The sequence below is a fragment of the Hypanus sabinus genome, chromosome 10 (genome assembly GCF_030144855.1).
Source record: "Hypanus sabinus isolate sHypSab1 chromosome 10, sHypSab1.hap1, whole genome shotgun sequence".
NCBI lineage: Eukaryota > Metazoa > Chordata > Chondrichthyes > Myliobatiformes > Dasyatidae > Hypanus > Hypanus sabinus.
The window spans coordinates 56,202,005-56,223,280 of NC_082715.1; the positions used below are offsets into that span (position 1 = coordinate 56,202,005).

The following is a 21,276-nucleotide window of genomic DNA, read 5'->3' on the forward strand; positions in this document are numbered from 1 at the left end:
CTTCAATATCATACTCAGTACAATCTCACTTGCGATCCAAAACCTTGGTGTATTACAAACATTAAATCTTCTGTCTACCAATGAGTTAATTCAAAATAGGGTTGAGCATTACAATACACTCATCACCTCATTCATCTTCTTGGCAAATGCTGAATGATGCTGTAAAATAAAATTTATAAAGCTTCACTATTTTTTGTTTCACTCACTAAACAGTTCTAGCATTCAGTCTGAAACTTTAAATAAAAGCTAATGGCATGAAATTATGTGAAAGGCAGCATCACCATACAAGAGTAAAAGGAGTGTTAGTTTACAGGAACACCCATTGCCTTTCACAAACCACAAAACCAATAAAACAATAGTTTCCTGATGTATTTGACTAGTTAAATGCAAATTTAATCTTCAGATGTATAAACACCTCTCAGGTAAATATATTTGACATAGCTATCACAAGGTCCTGCAATGCCTATTTAAAAAGGGATTACGTATGTGTTGTAAGCTTAGGAACTGAATTTAAACTTCATTTAAAATGTTTATGAAAAAAGAAAATTTTAATTAAAAGTCACATTCACAAACACCATTATTGCAAACTGATGAATGCATTAGTAGCGTCACAAAGGCATGCCTGCTGGGATGTGCAGTAGTAATCTTATACCTGAGCATAGATGGATAAAGAAGCTCTGGTTGTGGACAAGAGCTAGACAAGCCTCCAGCAACGGTAACCGAAAGGTGTGATGTCAATTGCTTGCTTTCTGCAGGCAGACTGGAGTTTTGCAGTGCAGCATAAAAAGCAGAATTATTTACGTTGCCTGGATCTTGCCGAAATATCTGAATGCAGAGTGTACAAATGACAAGGACAACAATGCAACCAGCTGTGACACCATCCCTGCATTACACTTGCTGTACCAGCAATTCAGAACATGAGCTGAAGTATTCAGAGCTGGGCAAATACAGCACTGTACCCCTTTAAAACTGTAATAATATTTTAAAGCAAAGCTGAGTTTAGCAGAATTAATCATATAAAGTATGATAAACTTACCTCATTCACAAATAAATATTTATTTCGCTAATAATCAAAATCCATTAATAGATGTACTCTAGCAACTATCACAAAATATCAATGATTTATCGAGTTTTGAAATCTTTCTATGAATTTCCAGATATGAATAAATATAAGATTCTTCAGAAGCTGCAAATCCAGAGTAACACAAAATGCTGAGGAACTCAGCAGGTCAGGCAGCATCAGTGGAAAGGAATAAACAGTCAATGTTTCAGACTGAGACCATACCGAAACGGAATTGATTACCACACAACTATTGAGGGAGGTAGGGCTAAAAAGACTACTTTCTGATGTTGGTTCAGTGAAATCCACAATTCCTAGATTGCATTTTTCAGGTGGTTTTGGTTAAATTCATTTAATTGCTGTGTTTTCTCATTGACTATTATTTGAGAAGTATTCAGTGATGAATTCAGCAAACATAATTAACTTTGAAAAAGTCTTTGTCTTTCATTGAAGGATTAATTATTAATTTATCAACCAAGACATCTTTTGCTATCAGAATGACTTATCTTTTGATTTCTAACATGCCATTAATATCTTGACTGAATTAACCATTGCAACTGCTGTCCCACTAACTGTTCTGATATTAAGTAATATTACAAACCATCTTTAAAAGCGCTGTGATTTAAGATTAATAGTTTTCTGAAAATTCTGTTATCTGAGTAGAAACATCCAAGCTTAAGAAATTGGCACATTTCTTTAAATGGGCCATCTTAGCAATAAAAGTAATGCACATTATCCTACGCAAAGGCAACATAAGTTTGCTCATTTCAAACAAACACCTTTCACAATCCTCCAGCTTTGATAATTTAAGCATATTTTAGCCATGTTTGTTTTTTCTTTGAGCTTCTTTCATCAACAAACAGCAATATTAATGCGGCTGCCTCCATTTTAGGATTATTCACCATCACCTATATTGTGCCGGTGAAAAAGAGTACCAAGATTAAGCGGTGCAAGGGATTAACTTTCCTAAATAGTGGCTAAATAAGAACTCATCACCTTTGCAACCTCATCTTTAACAAACTGAAGAAACTTTTGTTGTTTGCCATCAGAAGTATAAAAGTTGTTTGCTGCAGAAAAATTAAGAGGACAGCAATTACAGCTAGTGCAGGAATGAGTCAGAAGCATTGAACAACTCAGTAAAGACCAATACCTGTGCCTGGATGAACATTCTGTATCTGAATAAGGATGCACTTGAGACTGAGTTATGTTAACCAAGGTGCGGTTCTGTACTTGTAGGTCACTCTGCATATAAGTTGAATTCCTGGAAAAGGAAAAGCAAAGCACCAATTAGCAGGAAACTACCAAAGACAGTTTATAAACTGTTCTGAGAGGAGGAATGATTTAAAGAATAAATTTCCACTTAAATCAACAGACAAGTTACGTGGCCTTCAGGTAGCTCGACTCCTTCAGTCTTAATGAGTTTGCCCCTTTTTACTACCATCCGGCTGCATTTTTCCAGTCCAAATGACATCCCGATGTCTCTGCTGTACACCGTTGTCAGGTGAATTAGTGTGTCAATGTCTCTTACATCTCTGGCAGACAGCTTGATGTTATCCATGTACAGGAGGTGGCTGATGGTCACTCCACTCTTGATCCTGTAGCCATATCCACTCTTTGAGACAATCTAGTTGAAGGGGTTCAAGCCTATGCAGAAAAGCAGTGGTGATAGTGCATCACCCTGGTATATTCCACATCTGATGGCCACTTGTGCTATTAGCTTTGAGTTAACTTCTAGCAATGTCCTCCAATAGACCGTTTGAGTTCTTGATGAAGGTGCTTAGTGTCTTGTTCACCTTGTATAGAGACAGACATTCCAGGATCCATGCGTGGGGCATTGAGTCATATGCTTTCTGGTTGTCAATCCAGCTATGCTTAGGGGGTTTGCCTGGTCTTGGAGTCTCACACGACTGCTTTGCAGACATCCCACCCTGCAGAAACTCATTTCAGGGAGGCAGCACCATCAATTTGCGGGAGACTCCCAGGAGAGGTGGGACGTCTGCAATAGAACAGCTCCTTAGCAGCTAGCCAGCTAGTTTAAATAATGTTAGATATGCTAATGCACGAATGACACCTGTTAAACTCACCTCAACAAGTCTTTTACATTTTAACCCTCCATGGGCAATAGAAAAGTCACTATTGCAAACAGTGCAGTGAGCAACACTGTCATTATTTTTGACCCTTATTAGTTAGGCAGACTAAGTGATAAAATTCCATCAGACCATGAGGCTCCAGCAGCTTCTGCTTCTCTCCCTTCAATGACTAGACCTCTATCACTGTCCGTTATTCAATTTTCTTTGTTCTATTAATGCTTAATAAAATGATAAGTGAAAAAACAAGTTCTGCACCTCTTTCCTGACTTCCAAAAGAAGAACCTTGTATTAACACATCAACAGCCAAGAGGTTCCACTATGATGGATGCCGCCTTTTTGAAGCATGTCCTTTTGAAAATGCCCTCGATGGTCAGGAAGCTAGTGGCCGTGATAGAAGGGCTCTGGCTCTGCAGCTTTTGATGATCCCTGCATCGACCCCCACCCCCCCTCCCACCCCCATACCAGGCAGTGATGCAACCGGTTAGAATTTTCTCCAACGTACATCTGTAGAGATAATTTTTGAGAAAGGTACTGAAAATGGAGCAGACCAGCCTGGTTATATGATAATCTGGTTCAGAAAAGCTTGTTTTCTCATAACCAGAAATAGATAAAGTGAAATTCAAATTCACACTCAACGATTCAGAAACCGCTCATTCATCTCTGCCATCCCATTTCTGAATTAACACTGACCCCATGAGCACTACCTCACTTTACCTATTTTATGCACTGCTTAATTATATATATATATATACACACACACACACACACACACTTATACACTTACTGTAATTCACTTTTCTTTTTTCTCTCGATAAATCATGTATTGCATTGCTGCCGCAAAGTAAACAAATTTCACAACATATGATATTAAGCCTGACTCTGATTTGATATTTTGATCTTATAAACAGTACAACACTGATGAAGATTTCCATATGATTTAACTTTAAAGTCATAAAGATATCAACTGTATGTTGCTCTGTTCATAATCTGTAACACCTACACATGCACTGAAAGTCACCAGACACGTTTGCAATCTATTTAGCATCAGTGAGGGAGGAATATTTTAAGTTGACCAGATCTTTCCGCAGTGAGGTGTTCTAAGCACTAAGTGGCGCCGTGCTAAAGTGTTTTCATAATTTCATCTGCGTATAAAAATGAAAATTTAAAAAAAACGACAGATGCAGAGAGTCCGAAACAGAAGCAGAAAGTTCTGGAAATACTCTGAAGGTCAGGCAGTGTGTAGAGAAAGAAACAATTGATCTTTCAGGTCATCAGAATTAAAACCTTTCCAACTATATATACATCAATGTCAGGCAAGCAGAAGAAACAAGGAATTCTACTTGTAATTATCATAATATTATCTTTTCAATTTTTTTTCTTTCACATTAAATCTGATGTCAGTAATCATGTACACACAAAGAATCTTACATCAATGCAGAAGTCTGCCTGCTCAGTCCACTGAACAATCAGATGCTTCAGTTCTTCCAGTTACGTCTTTATTACTAATAAAGAATATAACTGTGTAGATCTATTGCTGCCCCGGCATCAGGGGGTCTCTCTCTCTCCCCCTCCCCCTCTCTCCCTCTCTCTCTCCCTCTCCCTCTCCCCCTCCCCCCCACCTCTCTCTCTCTCTCTCTCCCTCCCTCCCCCCCCCCCCCCCCCCCTATCATACAGCTACTTGTTGGCTGGCCTTGGACAGCATTCCCCTCGGAAGTTGGGCTCCCAGCACGTCTGCACTTCCCACCGAGCAGAGTGTTGCCTCCCTGCATGCAGCCCACTGTACTGACCGAATGGCTTTGACAAATGCCGAGATCATCCCCCACTCCCCTCCCGCATCTATCTGGAGCAACTGGATGTTTGTAAGTGTCCTTCACATGGAATCATTTCGTCACAGCTAGATCATATCAAAAAGCTTATAAACTAGTTCTGTTACATTAAAAAAAACATTCCAAAAACCATTTTGAATTACTACGCCAACTCAAATAGTGGAAATGACCAGAGTCCTATTCTCCCAGCAGCCTATTTCCCCACTGAGCTGGGATCATTGAGTTTATGTCAAACTCAGCTAGGTGTAGGCTTCCCATCTCGCACACTCTGTCCCATAAGATAACGTGTGGAGTCTATCAGTGCCAGACAGCAACGGGGCAGAAGAAGTTACTGCTGCTGCAACTGTGGGCTCAAGCTAATGCCAATGCTAACAAAAGGATATTCCCAAGGAAAACCTGAGGTAAATCAAGCTGTAAGCACTGTAACCAGGTGGAAGATCTGCGACAGTTCCATACTCAATTGATTCAAAGTTCTTCTCAAACCATCAGACCATCAAAAAGGAAACCCACGAGGACTGTTAAAGCTTCAAATATATACGTGACATATGAAGTTGAAAGGTGACGCCACATGATTGCTGCTTGATCCTCAGGACATTCAGTACACAAGCGATGATCAACAAAACAAATACCAAATCTAATTTGGATTCAGCTTGCTTCTAAAATTAATCACTGGCACCCTGAAGAATGAAATGTTCCCACATGCTCCACCACACTAAGGGCAAAAATCAGCTGTCGTGGAATCGTAGAATAGCATAGCAGTGGAGATAACCACGCAACCTGCTTCAGACCTTTTTAAGCAGCTGCTCTAAAGGCAAAATGCTGGGAGAAGGAACTCACACACCGGCTGTATTAGCATATAGCCAAAGTCGCAGATTGTAGAATCGTTGATCCATAATGTTAAGTCATTTCTCTCACCGCAGATGTTGCCTCACCTGATGAGTCTTTGCAGCATTTTCTGTCTTTGTAACATGGCATAAGATCTGTTTCAATGTCGAGAGCTATTGCTTTTAAACGGGATCGTCTATTAACTTTGCATAGACAATAAAACCAACTGTTCTTTACCACACTGCCGTTACATTGTCAGGATGAATCACTGTCCCAGGAAATCTGTATATACCCATTGCCAGTGAAAATGAGTCCTGTCAACAAGCTGTCATAAAACCACTGGAATAACCAATAAGGAAGGCCTTCACTCTTGTTACTTAGGGTCCTGTTGCTCCTCACATGAAAGCACTATGGCAACAATGCAAAACACCAAAGACTATTACAAAAATATTGTTTGGCAAGGATCAGCTTGATACAGTACAATGTTTAGTTCATCCCCTTGATTCAGTTCATCTTTCAGAAAGGAAAGCATGCCAACCTAGCATGGCAGGAGCAACCAGTCACTCCAGACCCGGCAGTGCGTGTGCGATTGACATGGTTTGACTAACCAGTCACTCCAGACCCGGCAGTGCGTGTGCGATTGACATGGTTTGACTAACCAGTCACTCCAGACCCGGCAGTGCGTGTGCGATTGACATGGTTTGACTAACCAGTCACTCCAGACCCGGCAGTGCGTGTGCGATTGACATGGTTTGACTAACCAGTCACTCCAGACCCGGCAGTGCGTGTGCGATTGACATGGTTTGACTAACCAGTCACTCCAGACCCGGCAGTGCGTGTGCGATTGACATGGTTTGACTAACCAGTCACTCCAGACCCGGCAGTGCGTGTGCGATTGACATGGTTTGACTAACCAGTCACTCCAGACCCGGCAGTGCGTGTGCGATTGATATGGTTTGACTAACCAGTCACTCCAGACCCGGCAGTGCGTGTGCGATTGACATGGTTTGACTAACCAGTCACTCCAGACCCGGCAGTGCGTGTGCGATTGACATGGTTTGACTAACCAGTCACTCCAGACCCGGCAGTGCATGTGCGATTGACATGGTTTGACTAACCAGTCACTCCAGACTAAGAAACACAGGTGCTGTTAACTATCTCACGAGGCAATTCAGGGAACTATTGGTGAAACCAGTGTTGGAATTTCATTTTTAGAAATAACTGACAGTGCCTTTGAACTGAAATATTAACCCCATTTCCTTTTCACTATACGAGACCTAACCTATTGAGTGCTCGGAGTTTTTGTTTTCATTTCAGATTTCCCGCATCCGCATTTTGTTTATTTAATGGTGGTTAACTTGTCTCCCGAGAGTGAATAAATAAAATTCACAATGTCCTCGAATGCATTATTTAGTTTCTATAAAGCATTTCCAATAAAATAATTTTGCTAACAATCTCCAATTATCTCAGCACAACACAAGTCAGTCAAATCCATCAACATCTGACTGTTGGAGATCACTGGCTATTTTTTGCTACTCATTTCACACCATGACTCTTACTAAAACACAGGCCTATCTTCCCTCCCATATTTCTTACAGCAATGATTAGGCATTCCATCTCTCCTTATTTGCTCGTCATTCTAATCAAACTGATAACTGCTGGCCAAGGAATTTAAATTCCACATTAAGTTTGGAAAATTAATTGGCCTTAATGTTAGCTGTCATGTGGCTTCATCATAATTTTACACACTTTGGTTAAAGGACAGGTCAAGGCATTCACATACACTGGTAGCAAAAATAAACTGCTGCAGGTCAAACTGCATTGTGGAGGGAAGGAAATCATCAGCATTTTGGGGTGAGACCCTGCAAGAGCATTTCAACCCAAAACATCAATATTTCCTTCAATAGATACTGCTTAGCCTGCTAAATTCCCCCAGCAGTTTGGGTTTGTTCTAGATCACAGCATCTGCATTCTCTGGTGTCTCCAATTTCTAGCAGCCATACAAACGGCCAACAAGTTTGCCTATTGGCTGAGAAAATACTTTTGGATTTTTCTGATGTATCTGCTTTTGTTCTTGATGTATTCAAATCACTTACCATAAAGTTCCAGAAGAGCATAAAGCAGAGGAAGACATGATTTAAGGAGAACAGTGCAAGTTAAGACTAGGCAATTTTCAAAAAAGCTCTGGAAGGGTTTAGTGGTATGTTTCAGTTAAATAGTGCCTACTCCACTCTGTATTCAGACCAACTACCACCTCAGTATGATAAAGTAATACAAGCATGTAAGCAAGAAAGAGAAAAGGCTCTTCAAAACATGCCATCTTTAGGTTATATACAACAGTGAAGTACCGAGCTGAGAAAAGTCAGTCAAAATTGATTAAGGCAAATTGTCCATAATAAAATTTTATCATAATTAAACCTATAAATAACTAAGTACAAACCCTATGAATTACAATACTAATTGCTACGGCAGTTTTTCTATTGCCAAGAATCATTTAGGTATGTACCTTGGAGCCTCAGTGAATTCCACCTCTTCTTCAGAGCTGATTTCAATAGGAAACATGTTTTCATTCTCTGAAGTATCACCAACATCATCTCTTCTCACGCTATCCAATCTCAATTTGCGTCTCCTTTTTCTTCTTTTCTTCACAGAGCTGCCGCTCAATTGGCTTTCTGGAGAACACGGTGTACCATGAATAGACGTAGGTGCTTGTGATGTTACAATAGATTCTGGGTTTCTCTGCTTGTCAACCAAGCTTCTCCCCACTGTGGTCTCCATCAGTACAGCACCTTCAGAAGTGATTATAGGTGAGGTGGCCAGGTGTGAAGGAACATTTACCTAGTAGGCAATAAATGAATATTTCAATTTAAGCAGAATTATAAGTCTTTTACCTTCAGTATCACCAAATCCGGATCCATTCAACTTTAAGCTTTGTTCCAGGAAACTGAAAGATAAATGCTACAACCTATGGAAAACAAGACCAAAAAAAACCCAAAAACAAACAAACAGCTGGTAGAACTCAAAAAATCAAATATGAAATTAGTTATATATTTTAGGCACAGGGCAATTAAACTGTTCTACAGTATAATTTGATCTAGTATAATTAAGTGGGAGGCTTCGGGGTTCTAACATTTTTACTGTCACTCATTCTTTGGGGGTACTCTTCTGTTTTTAAGAATGTCAAGCTGTTTATGGAATACAGTCTGATATTAAATGGAACTACTGAACAGCAAATGTTTGCCCTATCGGGACCATCTACTTCCATTGCATAGTATTGCCCTCATCTACTCCTGCTAATCTAGTGCTAATGCCTTTGTTACCTTTATGAAATCAAATTCAAAAGGAAACAGTCAAGTTTATTGTCAGATGCATAAGAGCAAGCACACGAGCAATGAAAACTGCAGTTACAGCAGTTTCAGCTTCAGAGTGGCCAAACTAATCAGTGCTAATGAATATTCCCATATGCTATTATATGATAATATAAGCAGAATTCACAAAAATAAACTAGATACAAATTAGGCACAATTTTTATTCAGAGCAAAAAAAACATTTATTTTCATACGAAGTGATCACGGCGTTGCTTTACTGCAGTGATCAGGGTTATGCAGGTTGGTTCAAAAGCCAGATGGTTGAAGGGAAATAGCTGTTCTCAAATCTGATGGTGTGGGACTTCAGGTTTCTGTCCCTTCTGCTTGATAGTAGCTGTGAGAAAATTATATGGCCCGATTTGTGGGGATGCTTCTTTCTTGAGGCAGTGCATGTTGTACATACTACTGGTAGTGGGGAGGTACAGTATGTACCCATGATGTATAGGACTGAAACCACCACTCTCGTTTTTAATGTTCATATGTATTTGAATTGCCGTACTAACCCACGATGCAACAAGTTAGGATACTTTCAACAGTGCATCTGAAACCAAAGAAACTGGTAAGCTGATTAAATGCAGGTGTGTGCATAAGACCTGCATTAAAAAAAAGAGACTGGGTACTTGTCGGCCTGAATATAAGAAGGGAATTGAAAATGCAATACAAATCTGAACCGAGACTTTGCTGGACCCAGAACTAATCAAGCTCTGATAATTCGGTAATCAAATGTGTGAAGAGCATCAGTATCTGGAAAACCATGCTCTGGATGAACTCCAGTATATACAGTAGGTGACAGAGGGAAGCACTAGAGTGGTTAACATGACAATCTATCTAGCAATCACAAGGAAAGCACACCAATGTCTTTACTTCTTTCAAAGAGGTGAAGAAAAGAGGGTTGTCAGGTATCCCATGTTGAAAGACAAGGAAGTCCTAGCCTTTTACTTGGCTGAAAAGTTAAATGAAATTTTATTCTGAGGGTATTTTTAATGACTTAAGCAAAATGTAACTGATAAGAATCAGGTTTATTATCACCAGCATATGTCGCAAAATTTGTTAACTTAATCTTTTCCCCTCAAAAACTGATGATAGGAAGGGCTGATATTGATAACAATAGATTGGTTCATAACATAAAGAGAAGTGCTCTTATGTAATTCAAACTTGAATTTTATTTCCTCTTTTGTACAATTTTATAGTATGGTGTCAATATCATAGATCAGAGGCATCAGTCTGAAAAAAAATGCATTCCATTCACTTTAGTTGAAAACAAATTACCAAATGAAGGATTTTTCTTTAACAACCATCACTCCACAATAATGATGCAATACTGGTACCTTCCTTCTCAGATCAAACAGGAGCTTATTTGATCATTCTCATACTCGCTTTTGGGAGGGGTTGGGTGGGAAAATCAGGGGCTACTCCACCTTACCAAGTTTGGTCATAATCCACATTTGTACAACAGCACTCTTCTACACATATGAAAATAGGGAATAGCACCTTCATCCAATTCACAAAGTTAACAGTAACAAATCAATCAAGTGCAAATGATCAGCCGTTCCTGACATCATTAACACTTCACGACCAGCCTATCTTCTGACAGTATCATGGCCAAACTTCATCATTCGATACGCACCATCATATCTCCAGCTTGGATTATTCAGATTTCATCCTTACATACCTTCTGGAGCTACTTCTGCTACAGTCCTTAAACCCAGCCCTTTATCTCCATGTAGCCCAAACAACAACTAGCATGCCCCTGGAGTATTTCTAGGAAAGGGCAATGTGGCAAGTTTTTCTCTGCTTGCTATTTTTCACATGCCAATTTAAGATGAGCTCTCATGTGAGACAAGATGCTTCATTTAATTTATTGGTTGTTTAGAGCATTGTTATCAAGAGGAACACTATTCTGCTCTGTCAATAGCCTGGTGGCCCTGCCTTGGCTGAAGCTGCAGCTCTGCTTCATGATCTGCCCAGAATATGCACCTGTCACTCATGGTGCAATGTATGAGCCACTTTCCCTGTCTTAAACCAGTAAGCTGCTGCCTACTTTTATAGAATTGTTACTGAACCACCAAATACACAATTCATCCAATGCCTAATGAGATTCAGCAGGTGCATGCTTATTGTATGTTCACAGGTGCTAATTTCTCTATTGCCTACTACCCTATATAAACTGAATTTCCATTTCAATGACAAGGAATTACATCAGAGAAAGCAGCAAACAAGAATAAATGCTCTCATGCTGATCAATTCAAGAAATCTATCTTCCAACTTTCATTTATGCTGGGCTCAATATTTTGTTTTAAACTGCCAATAGAAAAAATTGTCATGACAAATCTAAAGACTTAGATAGATACTTAATTAATCCCAAAGAAAATTAGTGTCACAGTACACAGATATAAATATTAGTAGAAAGAATAAAAAAATAAGTTACCCCAGCCTAACAGGAGGGGGTCATCACTTCCCTGGCTATAGGTTGACTCATTATAGAGCCTAATGGCCAAGGGTAAGAATGACTTTGGAGCATTCTGGAGAGCACAGTTGTCGTAGTCTATTACTAAAAGTGCTCCTCTGTTCAGCCAAGGTGGCATGCAGAGGGTGAGAAACGTTGTCCAGGATTGCCCGGTTTTTCCACAGGGTGCTTTGTTCTCCCGTGTATCCAGTCTGACTCCTATAACAGAGCCAGTAAACACAAAGTACACTGCAGATGCTGGGGTCAACGCTGCACTGCTGGCAATGTTGCATTTATTGCCAATGCTTGCTGACACTGAAAAGATAGAAATGAACCACCTTTTTTGAACTGTAGTTCTTCTTATGAAATCCCTGGCATGATGCTGTTGAGTAAGAGGAAGTCTGGTGCAAGAACAGGATAAAAGTGCAGAAATATGCAATTCAGGCCCTTGGGTCTGTTGCACTGTAGCACAGCTAGCTTGCTCTAGACCTCACTACCTGATGCCCCTATGATTATGAACACAAGACTCTGCAGACATTGGAAATCCAAAGCAACACACACTGTCATAGCCTTAACTACATAACATTTATTAACTTCTCCTCCACAGATTGCTGAGTAGAATTCTAAAGACTTTCAACTTTCTGGAGAGAAAAAAAATCTTCCTTATTTACATCTTAAATTGGCAACCGCTTATTCTGACACTACATCTTCAATTCACTTCCTACCAAAGGGGAAGTATCCTCTCAGAATCAAGCTGTAAACTTCCTTCAGCAACTTTCATATTCAACAAGACTCTGTTAAATTGTTATGTGTATACGCCTCAATCTGCTCAACCATTCTTCAGCTTCTTCACCCCAGGAAAACCTGGTATATCTTTACTGAATTGTCTCCAATGCCAGCCAAGTCCCAAGAAACCAGTTCCTACATCTGGGGAAATACTGAAGGCAGATTTACAATGAAACTCACAATCGCTTTCAATACATCGTGATGTTTGATCAAGTATGAAAAAAGGTGTTTGAGGATAGTTATCAGAATCAGCATAAGCAGTCTACTGGGCAGCAGTAATCCACTGGAGAGTTACTAACAATGTCGCTTATTAAATCCTCTACACTTTTTTTATGCCATGGACACTGAGGGGTTCCTGGACCGCAGGTTGGGAGCCCCTGCTCTAAATCAACTGGAAGAATAAGCAAATTACTGTCAGCAACTAAGGCCAAGTTCCCAATTCTCACTGCTGTCTGTAAGGAGTTTCTATGTTCTCACTGTGAGTGCGTGGGTTTACTCCAGATGCTCTGGTTTCCTCCCACAATCCAAAGACGTACCAGTTGATAGGTTAATTGATCTTTGTAAATTGTTCTGTGATTAGGGTAGAGTTAAATCAGGGGATTGCTGGGTGGCACAGTTCGAAGGGCCAGAAGATCCCATTCCACACAGTATCTCAATAAATAAATACTCATCCCTTTAATAGAGGCCACATCAATCACAGGCCTGATACCATTCTTCTGAAACAGACACCATTCTGAGCACCTTAAAAAAATGTGGCATCCCCACTGATTCTTCATAATCCCCTGTCCATGATCATTCAATGTCAGGAAAGGACTGAAAATCACGAGTCCATATGTCGTAAGCCCAGTGTCAATTTCAGAGTGCACCACCTCACAAACAACCTGCCCTCACCAAAATTTTCATTTTTCACTGTAACAGAAGTTAAAAGGCTATGAGTGGTTTTATTTTGTTACAAGAATCACCCCTTGTAATAATGATCAGGGACACACAGAGAGAATCTGTAATTACCAGTAAGTACCTTCATTGTCTCAACAGAAGCAGACCTGAGCTTACACACCAAGTTTTCCTGACCTTCCATGGACAGTCAAAGAACAGGAAGTAACACCAGTTAAAAAAGAATTTTTGCTGCTGGCTATACGTTTCTCACAGTCCCATTTCGAATCACCAAGTTTATAGGGCACGTCACATCCACAAATAGTAAATCTCCTAGAGAGTCATCACTACTACATATCTGGAGGTCCTGACTCTTATGATGTTCCTCAGCTGATACATCTCCATCCCATTGGCTCAAGGTCACCTGTCCTACATGGGTCACCACCTTACTGGCTCTAGTCCAGGGCTACAATAAACATTGTTCTAAGGTTTCTGCCCCACAGTCTTGTATCTTCGTTCCTTTCAACAATGTGTACCACATAACCTGAGTAGAAACCAGAGGATCCCTTCTTAAATAAGGAGACTACATACAGTATTCCAGGATAATTTCACTATCATGCTGCACAGTTCCAGTAATGCTTTTATACTCTAGCCACTCTGCAATGTTCCAATTCTCTTCCCAATTGCATGCCCCATCTACATGATAATATTTGTGCATCATGTACAAGGTCACCTTGATCCTCAAGCAAAGTCTTTCTCGGGCAAAGTGGAATTACTTCACCTTTTCCCACGTGAAACTCCAAATCCAAACAAAAAGATCCACTTCCTTCTGCACATTCTTCCCAACCACTTCACACTGCTTTTTCCATCTACTTTTCTAAGTGATATATAATGATGGAGAAAATCTAAATGAGAAAGAAGTTGCAAGGTTGTGGGGACGTAGAAGAAATTCTTTGGTGAAATGATGGCATTTTTGGTCTGTTATCTACAAAACATTTTTAATATATTTCAGTCATGCAAGCATACATTTCAGAAATTCAATACAGTCAACTGGGAAAAGGGGAAAAATAGCATAGCTATCAAATTTGTAAAAAATCAAAATATATATACTATGCAGCCAATATTTCTTAGTTTATTATAAAGGAAATACATATACAGAAGTCAATACTATCGAAGAGATAAATAATACTGCTGATGGAATAAACTCATTTCTCAGTTATCAATTATCTAAGTTTGATTTGGAAACAATGCAATATTACCTTATTATTTGTTGTCTCTTGAACAAAAAAGGCCTCCCCATTATCGCCGAGCTTCATTTGCAGCTCTACAGGTTCTCCATTTATTTCTATATCCACCTAAAAAATGTTAAGTTAGAACATATTTCAATTTTGAATTGTATACTAATGACCAAGGATGAAAAAGCAAACACTCCAAAAGAATTAATTGTCGATTTTGTTTCAGTGTACACATTATTTTACCCAAATCATTTCAATCTACATGCAGCCAAATGGCTATAACTGTAGGTTTTGCCACACATAATGCTCTTAATCACAAGTCACCTTTCAGTTTACCTGACTGCCTGCAGTATTAGGACACATTTCAAATTAGTGTCCTCTTTCATTTATACAAAGTTGGCTTTTTTAATTTACTAATGAAAATACAATTTTTCTTATTGCAGAAAGAATCAATAGCTGCACGAAAGCAAAATCTTATTCTATTTAATATTTGCATATTTGAGTGAGATTACGACTGTTCTTTCCAGTACTAACACCACATTACTTTCTTGATATCCAACAAGAGCATTAATACTATTAAGAGTATTTATAGTATTCATGGTAAGACTCTTGGTAGTGTGCAGGATCAGAGGGATCTTGAGGTCTGGGTCCATAAGACACTCAAAGCTGCTGTGCAGATTGACGCTGAGGTTAAGAAAGCATACAGTGCATTGGCCTTCATCAATCGTGGGATTGAGTTTAGGAGCCGAGAGGTAACGTTGCAGCTGTATAGGACCCTGGACAGACCCCACTTGGAGAACTGTGCTCAGTTCTGGTCGCCCCACTACAGGAAGGATGTGGAAACCATAGAAATGGTGCAGAGGAGATTTACAAAGATGTTGCCTAGATTGGGGAGCATGCCTTATGAGAATAGGTAGAGTGAACTTGGCCTTTTCTCCTTGGAGTGACAGAGGTTGAGACGTGACCTGACAGAGGTGTATAAGATGATGAGAAGCATTGATTGTATGAATAGTCAGAGGCTTTTTCCCAGGGCTAAAATGGCTAGCATGAGAGGGCACAGTTTTAAGGTGCTTGGAAGTAGGTACAGAGGAGACATCAGCGGTTAAGTCTTTTTTTTTTACACAGATTGGTAATTGTATGGAATGGGCTGCTGGCAACGGTGGTGGATGCGGATACGATAGGACACAGAGTACACAGAGCTCAGAAAAATAGAGGGCTATGGGTAACCCTAGGTAATTTCTACTGTAAGGACATGTTTGGCATAGCTTTGTGGGCCGAAGGGCCTGTATTATGCTGTAGATTTTCTATGTTTCTATATTTCTTAGAGGCGCAAACCAGGCTCAAGACATGTTTTTACTGTTTAATATATTGAATCACTCCAACATAAAATGACCTAACTAGTTATTGTTGTATGTAAAAGAACACATCCCAATAACTAAAAGGCCATTGCTGACTTACCACTTTTTCTCTAGATCGGAGCACTCCTAGTTTCCCAAAGCGAACGTGGAATGGGGAGCACTGGAGGCTGCCATCTGGCTGTTGGACAACAATGATATCGATGCAGCCAGATAATGTGGCAGGATTTAATCCCTTGTAAAGTTCTTTCACCGTCACAAACACTTGGCCAGCCAGTTGTCCAACGTAATTCATGGTCTGTGCCTTTGAAACAAAACAAGTATTTACTTATAAAGCAGCCCCATTTGCTTCTTTTAAAAGTACACAAGAAATATGCCTTAATAATACTAAATGGATAAAGATAGCACAGGATAGCACAGTTTTTTTTAATGGAAATTTGCTGAATGCTTTAATATTAGAGCTACAATCTCAAATCAGAAATTTCACAATTAAACTCTGAGAGGTACCTTGAAGTTGTCAGTGTATCGCCAACTGCAAGTTGGAATTGGAATATTGCTGCCAAATGCACCAAGGTACAGTGTAAAGCTTGTCTTGTGTACTGCTCATACAGTATATTATACAGTGCAATGAGATAGTATAAGGCAAACAATAACACAATTTACAATAAAGTATAACAGTTACAGAAAAAGTGCAAAAAGGGACAAGATCATAACAAGGAAGACTGTGAGGTCAAGTGCTCATCTTATCCTGCTAGGGAACATTCAACAGCCTTACAGCAGTCGGACAGAAGCTATCATGCTTTCAGGTCTTCCTATTTAAGGCCTGACAGGAGAGAGGAGAAAAGAAAATGTCTGCAGTAGGCGGGATCTGTGATTGTTTATACTTCTCACCTCAGTAAAGCAGCCAACACAAAGTCCACGGAGGGGAGACTGCTTCTCGTAATATGCTGAATGCCACAGTTCTCTAAAGTTTCTTTTGGGGCAGAGTAGCTGCCATATCAAGCCACAATGCATCCTGATGGGATGCTCTCTAAAGTGCATTGAGTAAAACTGATAAGGATTCAAAGGGGACATGCCAAATTTCTTTAGCCTCACCAAATTCTAATCCAAAAGAGTACAGGACATCAGGAGACTTTTGTTAGACTAAAAGAATGGTGCAAACAAACAGTAGGTCAAACAAATGATTCAATTCAGATGACAAACTCAAGTATGAAGTAAAACCACACAACTATTATCTGTCTCTGTAAGTAAATTTAAAGATGTTCATAAAACAACAAAAACTATACAGTGAATAAAGCCATTAATGCAACCCTGAAATGTTTTGTTTCATCAGAAAATCCACACAAATCATGAAGCATTAATTTTCCTGGGTCTTTCCTTTCCCTATTGCATCATCATCTCCTCTTCAACTTCTTGTTCCAATTCCCAAACCAAATTATTTGACCCATAATTAAGTATCTCAATTATCAAAAGGTCTAAAATGATTAAGCCCATTGGGAGGATGCCCTTTTGTGAATACTTCTCAAAAAAAGCCTAGTTTCCAACTAAAGAACCTTACCACTTCAGTTTTATTTGCTCTTACTGTTGTAGATTCCTGTTTTTCTGCTTAAAGTTTGACTTGCACATGCGCAATTGGATGCATTTTATTACACTTCTAACCGTCTCCTTTTTACCTCCGGTTTTGATTTCCCAATCACTCACCCCACACACCCTTCACTTCAAAGTTTTTCTATAAGCGAAGACTTCAAAGCAATTTTACAATGGATTATTATAAGGTATGTAAAATGCATCTACATTAAGATATTTATTCAAGTTTCTATAGGTGTCAGGATAGTTCTCAAGTCATCTGTATGACAGATTACAACCTGCTTGTAATCAACAAAATGTACAGTATTTGAAAACTTCAGCTCACCTTGAAAAAAAAACTAATCCAAAACCTAGATACAAGTAAAAACTTATCCCAAGTCAAAAAATCCGTTTGATGATTCAACTCAAGATTAGTACTTTGCTTTTGATTCAATGATTTAACACTTGCAAGCACGGTGTACCACAATTTTTCTTCCCTGATTTTTTCCCTCTTATTATGGATTCATAACTACAACAGTTTGTAGATCAGCAGTACAACGACTGAGCACTCCTACCTCACAGCTGTAAGGGCCTGTGTTCAATACTGACACTGGCAAACATCCGAGTTAAATCTGCAGGTTCTCCAATCAGTTTCCAATGAGCACACTGGTTACCTCCAGCATCCTGAAGATGTACTGGTAAATTAACTGACCATTCTACATTACCCATATGACTGGGAATATGTTGCAGGATTTTAGAGAAATACAGAGGGGGAATGGGAGCAATGTGATAGCTTTGTCCAGATTGACAAGTACCCATTAGGCTGAACAGCCTCTTATACCATACGTGAGAGGATAAATATCGGGGTTAGTAAACTAAGCAGACCGCTTAACCTTGAAATGCTGGAAATTGCACTCATATATGTCCATCACACTATTGACTTCAACGTTGTAGATGGTGGAAAAGCCTTGAAGCATCATCTGGTAAATCAATTGCCAGAGGACATCTAGCATTTTGCCTGTTCTGGTGCCCAGAGGAAGTACCGTTGATCCAGTGGAGTCCTGGTCAACGGTGACATGCAGGATATTGAGAGTGCAGATCTCACAGATGGTAATGCCGGTGGATATCAGTGGTAGGTGGGTGGTCAGATTCTGCCTTTGGGCTGGTCACTTACTTGCCTAAATAAACATTGTCCGAGATGATGCAGACAGGATGAACTACTGATTTACGGAGAGATTGTTCAATTCCTTCCACAACAGGAACCATTAAGGTTTGTGATCAAATAACCGAAAATGATAGATCAGCTACGGAACTCTTTGAGGATAACACCTGTTCCAACTCCTCGCCCACCTCACTCCTACCGCAAAACCCCTCCATCACCCTCTCATCCCGACCCCACACGTACCCCCACCATCATCAACAACAACAACATACTCACACCTGCCCCCTCACTTCACCAGCACCCCACTGCCTCAGCTTCACTGCACAGCCGGCAAACACAACCCCAGGGAGGGCTCGAGTTCCACGAAGCTCCGAGCAGCCCCTCGACCGAACGCCGTCCCGCCGCGCTGCGCAGACCGCTCCGGGCTGCTCTGACGTCAGCGGCGCCCGAGGACGGCGCTCCAATGGCGGGGCGGCAACGGCGGCGAGGAGGCGGTGCCTCGCCGCACAGCGCCGCCCACTTCAGCCTGCCCAGCTCCCGCAAAGTTCTGCTGCTGCCGTCTGACTTCCTCTCCGTGACAGACACATCGACAAAAACACCTCCATTTGACAACACATTCCACCTTCCTATGCTTTTTCTCCCGCAGGGGAACTGTCGAAAGCTTAGCTAGGCATCTAATGAGACATTAGGACAGAAGACAGAATATGCAGCGTCTTGAAGCCGGGAAGTTGAGGGCAATTCTGGTGTTTTGACGTTTGAAAGGACGGGAGGGAGGATGTGAATATTAACATCGGGGCATAGTTTAAGCAATGCAGAACTATTTGATAAACATAAGATATCGGGATCTTAAGGCTTCTTGTGTTTTTTCATTATTTAAAAATATATATTAGTTATAAAAGTATCCAGGGGTAATCTCTGCCGTCCGAGGAGACAGAGCTGTTTCTGAGAATTCTATCTTTGCTATGTCCTGTGTACAGTCATTAGCCTGTAATATGATGAGTGATGCATCAGGCGTTGGGCTCAACCTGAGGTGATCTGCTCAGCCAATCAGGCGACCGTCGGTACATCAGTACTTCTACGATATATGCTTAGCTGATTTTATTTGCATAAGAGGAATAAGGTAATCGTTTCAAGGAAACTTTCACTGATTTGCCAATCAGTTTTTGTTTCGTTTAGATCCATCTGCGAAATTTTTAACATGTACTTGACGTTCTTGGCTAGTGGTTTTAAAACGAAAATTCTGAACATTGAAAGAAAGATATATAATATCTTACTGACTCTGTTTACATCTCTTAACTTTTCATAAGGAGAAAACAAACTATTTTCTGATTTGTCCTAAAAGACTTTTTTTTAAACAGTTGCATGACTGGAGCTGTTTATTGAATTCAGTATTTGATATCAATAGTAATTTATTTTAATGTTGATTCTATTTTTGTTTAAACGAAAAATACTGGTTACAGCCTCAGCTAGTGACCCCAGTGGGTAGGGAGGTCGGGAATTAACTTGTTACTTACTGTGGCATTAGTACTAAGTGAAAGACCGGGCAGCTGTGATTACTTGCCACAGCTGCTACACTTCAGAGCTACTCTGGAAGTTTTGGGCAGTCCAGAGGGGTGAGATTTAACAGCTTGTTGAGAGTGAGGGCATTCAATTCGAGCCACAAACATGAGAAAATCTGCAGATGCTGGAAATCCAGAGCGACACACACAAAATGCTGGAGGAACTCAGCAAGTCAAGCAGCATCTATGAAAAAGAGTCAACAGTTGACGCTTCGGTCCGAGACCCTTAATCCGTACTGGGACACTGGGAGAGGGGAGGGGTGTAGAAGGGGGAAACCTGACAGGAGAGGGTAGAAACCAAGGAAGAAAGAGAAGGGGAGGGAGGTGATGGGCAGGTAAGGAGATGAGGTGAAAGAGGGAAATGGGAATGGTGAAGGGTGAAGGGGGGCAGTTACTGGAAGTTCAAGAAATCGATGTTCATACCGCCAGATTGGAAGCTTCCCAGACGGAATATAAGGTGGAGGGTTTCAGACAGAAACATCAACTGTTTACTCTTTTTCATAGATGCTGCCTGGCCAACTGAACTCCTCCAGCATTTGTTGTGTGTTTCTCAGAATATAAGATGTTGCTCCTCCAACCTGAGTGTAGCCTCATTGCAGCTGTGGAGGAGGCCAGGACTGATATATCGGAATGGGAAGTAGAATTGAAATTGGTGACCATCGGGAGATCCCACTTTTTCGGGTGGATGAAGCGTAGCTGCTCGATGAAGCGTAGCTGCTCGGCGAAGCAGTCTCCCAATCTATGTCAGATCTCACCGATATACAGGAGGCCACACCGGGAGCATCAGTCACAGTATATGACTCCAACAGACTCACAGGTGAAGAACTGTTTGGAGACCTGAATGATAGTGAGGGAGGAGGTGTAGGGGCAGGTGTGGTACTTGTTCCACTAGCAAGGGTAGCAATCTTCAATTGGAGACCTATCAGGGACTGAGAAACAAGCTTTTCTGCCAATGTTATCACAAATGATTTCACTGTTCCATCCCAGACCTTCTGATTCTTCCCCCATTATTTCTGCAAGCTTTTCTATCTACTGATCACCTTTCCTCACTGAGCTCCAGATCTTCTCAGGTGTATGCTATTGGGTAGTTAAGAAAGCTTATGGAGTGTTAGCTTTCATAAGTCG

The 21,276-nt window shown here is 40.5% G+C and overlaps 1 protein-coding gene across 3 annotated transcripts in view; it reads right to left on the minus strand.

Annotated features, from left to right (window-relative positions):
• LOC132400663 (phosphatidate phosphatase LPIN1-like) overlaps nucleotides 1–18,999 on the minus strand; it is a 76,398-nt gene extending 57,399 nt beyond the window's left edge. For 2 of the 3 annotated variants that reach the window (XR_009514328.1, XM_059981877.1), the window contains exons 1-5: nucleotides 18,869–18,998; nucleotides 15,968–16,168; nucleotides 14,534–14,629; nucleotides 8,308–8,639; nucleotides 2,211–2,321 (exon numbers count right to left, since the gene is read on the minus strand). Coding sequence is in view for 2 of the 3 variants with exons in the window: in XM_059981877.1 (XP_059837860.1) it covers nucleotides 2,211–2,321; nucleotides 8,308–8,639; nucleotides 14,534–14,629; nucleotides 15,968–16,159 (731 nt within the window). In the remaining variant the exon portion in view is untranslated. Of the gene's footprint in view, nucleotides 1–2,210; nucleotides 2,322–8,307; nucleotides 8,640–14,533; nucleotides 14,630–15,967; nucleotides 16,169–18,868 lie in introns of all 3 variants that reach the window. The other variant, XM_059981876.1, reaches the window with a different exon arrangement.
• Between the last annotated feature and the right edge of the window lie 2,277 nt (nucleotides 19,000–21,276).